At 40.9% G+C, this 7,262-nt stretch overlaps 2 protein-coding genes across 2 annotated transcripts in view; one reads left to right on the plus strand and one right to left on the minus strand.

Moving 5' to 3' along the window:
• Positions 1-2,612: 2,612 nt before the first annotated feature.
• On the minus strand, positions 2,613-7,200 carry BAG5 (BCL2 associated athanogene 5). Its single transcript, XM_019550775.1, has one exon. It carries the CDS (start codon positions 7,149-7,151, stop codon positions 5,703-5,705), a length of 1,449 nt encoding a protein of 482 aa, XP_019406320.1. The 5' UTR covers positions 7,152-7,200; the 3' UTR covers positions 2,613-5,702.
• The window catches only part of APOPT1 (apoptogenic 1, mitochondrial), a 12,337-nt gene continuing 12,232 nt past the window's right edge, over positions 7,158-7,262 (plus strand). Inside the window, exon 1 of the mRNA XM_019551156.1 lies at positions 7,158-7,202. Coding sequence (XP_019406701.1) covers positions 7,158-7,202 — 45 coding nt within the window. The remainder of the gene's footprint in view (positions 7,203-7,262) is intronic.

Consider the following 7,262-nt stretch of genomic DNA (forward strand, 5'->3'; position numbering starts at 1 on the left):
GGTGATCTGATGGCCACCTATAAGTTTATCAGGGGTGACGCGCATGATCAGAGGTCAGGAAAACAGATCTTACGATGACAGGCTGAGAGCCATGGGACTCTTTAGCCTGGGAAAGCGTAGGCTCAGAGGTGATCTGATGGCCACCTAAATTTATCAAGGGTGACCACCAGGATCTGGGGGAACGTTTGTTCACCAGAGCGCCCCAAGGGATGACGAGGTCGAACGGTCACAAACTCCTTCCTGCCCTTTGGGCAGGGGGCTGGACTCGATGATCTCCCGTGGTCCCTTCCAGCCCTAATGTCTATGAAATCTATGAAATTAGAGCACCTAAACAACTGACTTTGTTGGTCTCTTTGGTGGATGTGTAAGAGATGCTCTACTGCATATTTCTGGCGCAACTAGTGCTACTTTTCATAAGAAATCTAGGCATGGAATTAACTTACATTTGTTAAATACCTGGTACATTTTGAGAGCTAAAGTAGGCAGGACTTTATCAAGGACAAGGCCCTGGAGTTGTTACACTGCTCCCTCATGAGACGATTTCTGATTAGCTTCCTGAAATCCTCTGTCTCACAAGCTGGCCTAACACAACTGAATGTGGAGAAATGGCCCAGTTTAGACGTGCTGTGTAAATTTTCCGTTACTAAGGATTGATCTTTCTAAGGCTGTTTCCTATAAGAGTTTACAGACAAATAGGGAAACTTCAGAATTAGTGGATCCAGCCAGTGATCTATAATTCTTTTTCTAAGCATGTTTACTACCAGATGCTTGAGGAAGAGCATGGATATTGTGAAATAGCCTCCTCTGAGGAAATATTTCTACCTGACACTCCTCAGCCAACAATTGCCTTGCAGCTTGAAAAATGAAAGTACTGTATATGCAGTTAACTAACCACAGATGTTCTTGTTACATGTAGCGTAGCAGGGGATCATCCCAGAACATGCTGTCCCATGGCACAGCAGAGGCTCTCAGCCTTGGATGAGCCTTTGATTTGTGTTATTTAAAACTAACAGTGCCCAGTTTATTTTCTCTATTTACTTCATGCATATGCTTCTATTATCCTCCTTTTGCTAAACTATCCATTCTCATTCTATAAAAAAATCTTGTGATATCTTTTATTGGATCTACCTTATAGTTGGGAAGAGCCATCGGACAACCTTTGGATCATTTGAGGAAGGGCATTTGATGCTGAAAGCTTGTCCAACTCCAAATGAAGCAGTTGGCTCAATGAAAGATTTTACAGAAAGACCCTGCCTCTTCTTGCCTCTCAACATCTGACAACAATACTCCAAACCTGTAATAAAACTCTTTGCATGTTATTATTAATTTTCACCACACATTTCCACCTCCCTCTTCCCCTCCCCTCCATTCCTTGGTTTTGTCTTTTTGAATAAACCAATTAGAACTAAATATGGTATCTGAAATGGAAACATAATATTGAGATACATATGTAACAGCTTCAGTATTATTTCTCAAATTGGATACGTGCTTTATTGAATTTTTCATAGACACCACTGGGGAAAGACCCATTCCATTCCATCAGGACGAGTCTGAGGCTCCCCTCTTACACATTACAGGTATCATACAATTAATGTTTTAGTTGTAGTTACCCTGAGGTAAGCCAACTATACTCCAACCAGCTATAAATAGTACTAACTTTCTAGCTGGTTGCTATTAAGATTTAATTTTCAGGTGTGCACCATGCCCAGCCAGGGCTGGGAGTCCCACAGCTGAGCCCCAGCAACCTTCAGCTCTGAGTCCCAGCAGCTACCCAGACCCAGAGTCCCACAGCTGTGGATGCTGGGTCCTAGGAGCATGTTTCCCAGTGGCAGGCAGCCTTGGGATACTTCTAGTCTCCCAGCCTTGAAAGTGCACGAAAACCCTGGGGCTGGGAGATCACAGTAGCCATGATCACCCAGCCCTGGGGGTTTCAGGCACCCCCAGAGCTGAAAGATGAAAGCAGCTGCATCTTCCAGCTGCAGGGGTATACAGAACACCTCCATGGCTGGGAGCTCCTCAACTGAAGGAGCTCTCAGCTGTAGGACCCTGGTTCCTACTGATGCAGAGAAAGTCCGATTGGGCTCCTCTGCATTGAAAATAAGGTGTAATGGGATCTGATGTGCCATCCCACAATCACACCTTTTACCATGCACGTGTGGCATGGCAGGAGGTATAACTGTGTGGCTCATGCATTAGATCCCATTGTGTCTTTACCTGCATGTATAGAGGGGCCTTAAGAGCTAGTTGTTATCCAAATTGTGCATCAAAGTAAGTCTCAAAAAATGTGCACCAAGGCAGAAAAATAAAAAGGGCGAGACCATGTTTAGATATTCTAATGAAAATATGAGCATAAAGCAGATTAAAGCAGCAAAAGTTAGCCCAAGAGGAGATATCAGAACTCCCACACCTGGCCTTTTGAAATGTAGTTTTCTTTACTGCTGTATTTTAGGAATATAAATTTGAAAATAATGCAGAAACTTGCCTCTTTCTACCTTAAACAAGTTCTGAGTTTCCTGGCAGGAAAATTAATTATACCCTGATAAAATGTATTTTGAACATTAGTTAAGAAAGAGAAAGGTGCAATATGGTGGCACATATAAATAAACAGCTTGTACAAGGCAATAAAATATTTTATTATTAATTAGGGATAACCAAACAATTGTTAACCTTTTACATTCTAATGTAACCATATGTATACAGACAAAGAGACAGACATTTTAAAGAAGATCATGTACATTCATTAGTTACACACATTTCCATTAAGTTAAAAAAATAGAAACCCTACTTAAAGAAAACAAAAGAGCATAAATCAACCTGATACCCCTCTCCACACTGACAAAGGAGCAAAAAGGTTAGTGTTACCAAGTTGAAAATAAGGTGCTTCAAGTCAAACTCACTCATAAATCAATACAAAAGCAAGCAAGTATCATGATTTAAAGACTTTCTCAAAACACACATTAACACATTTCTTTTGCTACTATGTAAAGGCATAGCACACAAAAGCCATTAAATTCCATTTAATTATGAAATGCAGCCTTTTGTGAGTTGGCCCTTTTACATTTTGCTGGATAATTAAATTTCAGTCCCCAAGAATGGAAAGAAAAAAAGCATTTGTGTACTCAAGCCATTTTGCACACAAAACAAAGATAAATTACATTCTTCAGCACAGAAACAGGATTCCTTAAAAATCATGCACCATACTTTTTTGGTTTAGCTTATTTAGTTTACTATTTTCATCCATGCAGAAAACAAATTACTAATAATGTACCAGAGAGGGATCTCACCACAAGTTTTAAATGCTGCACTGACTAGATGACTGTCAAAAGATGAAAAAAGCAAAGTTCACACAAAATGTTGTTACTGAAACCTTATTTAGCTACTCAATCTTAAACCCATCAAGGTGCTACTGATTTCACAATAGAAACAAATAGAAACTTTTATTATACATTGCTACACAAGCAATTCAGAAATGTCAAAATGCATACAGAAGTAAGGGGAATATGAATGATAAAACCAAGCTGTTAAACAATAGCTGTAAAACTGAAAACTTGACAGTATCAAAAATGTCTGGATTAAAGAATCAAACACGATCTAGCACAATAAAAATGTTACATCTCATGAAAGTTGCAAATGCTCATTGGAGACTACAATTCAAGTAGGCAGGAAACTGAAATGTCCTTTCTAAACATAAGCAAAATAATTCAGATGTTAAATACCATTAATCACCATTCCTTTTTGCCAATAATACAAAAATAGACTGAAAGTACAGTGTCACATGGCTGAAGCAATTTTTTTTCAGATAAGGGAGGCAAAGCTACAGGAATAGCCCTCTATAAGTGTAAAATATAGGCAGAAACCTCCAGCATCTAACATATTACAATCTACTATAGCTATTTAAAAAAATAAACAAACCTTCCATGGATTTTCTTTGCCAGGTGATGTTTAAAGACATCATTGGCAAAATTCAGCAAGTAAAGATGAGGTAAAGATGAAGTAAAGACAGGATCGTCCCCTTCATACAATCTGAGGAATAGAAAGATTTGCCAATGGTCCCAATCCTTCACACATTATAATTTGGTTTGCAAACGGAACTCGGAACTCCTGAAGCAGAAGCAAAGTCCCCTCTAAGCCTGTAAATCATGGCAGTCACCTTGTATTAATTTGATACGGGTTAGCGGAATAATACACTGGATAATCCTGCTGGTGTAGATGTGTCATACTGACAATAAATTAATAGTTCCCACATTGGTATTAACTTCAGGTGAAATTAGAAAGGCACTTGTCTCTCACAGAAAGTACTTTGGCCTCAAATTAGTTAAAAAAAAATTGAATTAATAACTGAAATGGGTTGCACTTGTTAAAATATTACAAACTTCTGTGAATCTGTGAAATAATCTTTTTAAGTTTGATTTACAAGTGACAGGTCTGTAAAGGAGTTATTCAGGTGAGGGATATATTTAAACATATTTTGATCCATTAAAGCCATTTAATGCAGCTGTCTGTGCACCACCAAACATTTGCTACAGTGGAAACATGATTTGTGCTGGCTAATTAGTTCCCAGGGCCAGAAGAAAGGGTACTGCAGAAAGCAGCATAATCAGTTTTATTTAAAGAGCTGAAGAACCAAACCAGTAACCGGTGAATTAGAGAAGAGACATTACACTACAAGTCTTTTGAGTGATAGCATCTGAAGTTACATTTGACCAGTATGAAATCTGTAACTTAGGTATAAAAGCACAGACAACGTTGTAACAACCTAGTTTTACAAGGTTAAATCAGATGTATTCACAAGCAATAGTAAAAATGGTTTCCATGCTCATAGATTGATGAGAAGATTCATCACATCCACACTCAAGAACAGGGTTAGAAAGGATCTAAATGGCACCTGCACAAGACCCAGTCCAGGCTTTATGGATGGCAGTATAAAACCCTATAGATCTCACTTTTCTCTACTCAGCGCCTGCTATAATTTTTTTCTGTTCTTTAAAATATCATAATTACTTTAAAACAAAATGAGAACCAGAATAGGAGGAACTTTTCCCTAGGTCCGTCCATTTTCTTATAATACAAACCAGCTGGGCATTATGTATGTAAATGTTAATTTGCAAGTTGTCTTGTAATACTGTTATGAAATGACACCAAACACTGTAGAATGAAATAGTTGGAATAAAATCAAGCACAAAAGAAAAACCAATATACTTTTTTTTTTGCATTTAATCCTTCTGATTGGAACAGCACATTAAAAGTATGTCCATGCTGCTATACAGTTGCTAGATTTAATCTTGAATTTGAGCAATAGTTTTAGTTCCCTGTTTTCCTTTGGTACTTTTCCCAGTAATTTACTTTAAGGTATCCCCTGCCTCTTTGAGAAGTCTGCAGCCCCTAACTTTTGTATTATGTTTCTTAAAAAAAAAAAAAGCTTGACCCAACATAAGACACTCTGATCACCACTCAGCAATGCAAGAAATCATCATCTACATACGGCAATGATAAAAACTGAATGGTTAAGGGTAGGCGGACAGTTGCCATGGCAAGCGAGTGAAAGCGTGGGATAGCTGTCAAGCCAACTATTTATGCAGTCTCTGCAACTTGAGCAAATATTAAAACAACACAAATTTTAATTATCTGCTGCTCATGGGACTATCAGTTTATATAAAGTGCAAAAAAAGAGAAAGCAATATCTCACGGGGACCACGGCTGTTTCAGTACTCCCACTCATCTGTTTTCATGTCTAGATAGTAAAGAATATTCTGGGCAAGCTTAACTGCCTGCTTTCTGGCAGCCTTACAGCGTTCATCTCCTTGAGGGTCAACAGCATCAAGGGCTAACAGCTGCTTCGTGAGAAGCTCTTCCAGTCTCATGTAGTTCTTATCAGCTCGGTTTCCATCAAATGACAGCACCTCCTGCTGAATCTGAGAGAGACTTCCAAGCACACTCCAGACTGCTTTGTGGGAGTGATGTTCAGCATTAACTTGATCACTGTGAATTTGCCTTTTTTCTAATGCTTCTTTTAAATCAATGTATGTTATAAGAGTTTGCACTTCGATCACTGCTCTTCTCCTGGCTTCTCTGATGCATGGATTCTTTCCTGGACTCACTTCATCCAAGCACATGATTAATCCTTGCAATTCTGCCTTAGATCCCAAATACAAGTCAGAAGCATTTTCCACTCTTAAAAATACAGAATGAACTTCTTTCATTTTTTTGCGGATCTCTTCTATTTTCAGAATGGACTGATTTTGGGCCAAGTCATAAGCTGAAGTTGTGCCAGCTTCCTCTTCCAAATCCAAGTATTTCTGTAACTTATTGATCTCTTCCACCACTTCCTTTCTGTAATTTCTTATTTCTGTGCGGCCACAAACATCCAAAGCATCCAGATCAGCCATCAGGCCAGTAAGCACACATGCTAAGTGCCTGCAGGTTTCGTTATTATTTACTCCCATTAGAAGCGCAATAAGCGTCCCTCTAGCTTTGTTCACATCACACAGGACAGAGTTAATTTTGGAAACGGAAGGATGCACGTTGTCGGACAGCGGCAGGGAAGGCTGCTGCTTGACGCAGCTTTCTATGATCTCCTGAACCATACACACTTTTGTCACTGTGCGGTACCTCGCTTTCCGCAAGGAGACTTTCCCTCCAGTTTTCACCTGAGTGAGCCTCAGGATGATGTCCTGAAGACCCTCTTCAAACTCATCGCTGATGCAGTTGGCTCCTTTATAAAAAGGGGTGATTTCCCGTTCCACGAGGGACTGAGCCTCCTTGTAGATGGCCTCGATCTCTAGCCTGTGTGGGTGGTTGGCATTTTGCTCCAGCTCCTTCAGCAGCCTCTCCGTTTCCTGGGCCGCCCGCTTGCGGGCTTGCTGGACGTCCCCTCGGCCCTCCGTGTCCACAGAATCGATCTCAAACAGCTGCCTGGTCAAGGCCCGCTCCAGTTTCTTGAACTCCCGGTCTGCGGACAAGCCACTGAAGGCTGTCACCTGCTGCTCCAGGTCCTTGACTTCCTTCTGGATCTCCTGGAGCCGTCTGATGGCAGGGTGTTGGTTACCCATATCCATGCTCTTCCCACATCCGGCTCCACGTGAACTGAGAGAGACAGAGCGACAGAGGGGGCTTGGCACCAGTTTGAAAGGCTGCCCTCCCACTCGCCCCATACCATCATGGGTCTGGGCTGGGGATCCGACCTCTGCCACCCCCAGCTCCTGGCCCGGGCCCTGCAGCGGGGCACCGCACGGAGGGGGGCAGAACCTTCCTCCTGCCCTGGC

The sequence above is a fragment of the Crocodylus porosus genome, unplaced genomic scaffold (genome assembly GCF_001723895.1).
Source record: "Crocodylus porosus isolate Cpor-Errol unplaced genomic scaffold, CroPor_comp1, whole genome shotgun sequence".
Classification (NCBI taxonomy): domain Eukaryota; kingdom Metazoa; phylum Chordata; order Crocodylia; family Crocodylidae; genus Crocodylus; species Crocodylus porosus.

Bases quoted from the DNA above. Each gene is read 5' to 3' on its own strand.
- BAG5 (XM_019550775.1), bottom strand. From the start codon at position 7,151: ATGGGGCGAGTGGGAGGGCAGCCTTTCAAACTGGTGCCAAGCCCCCTC.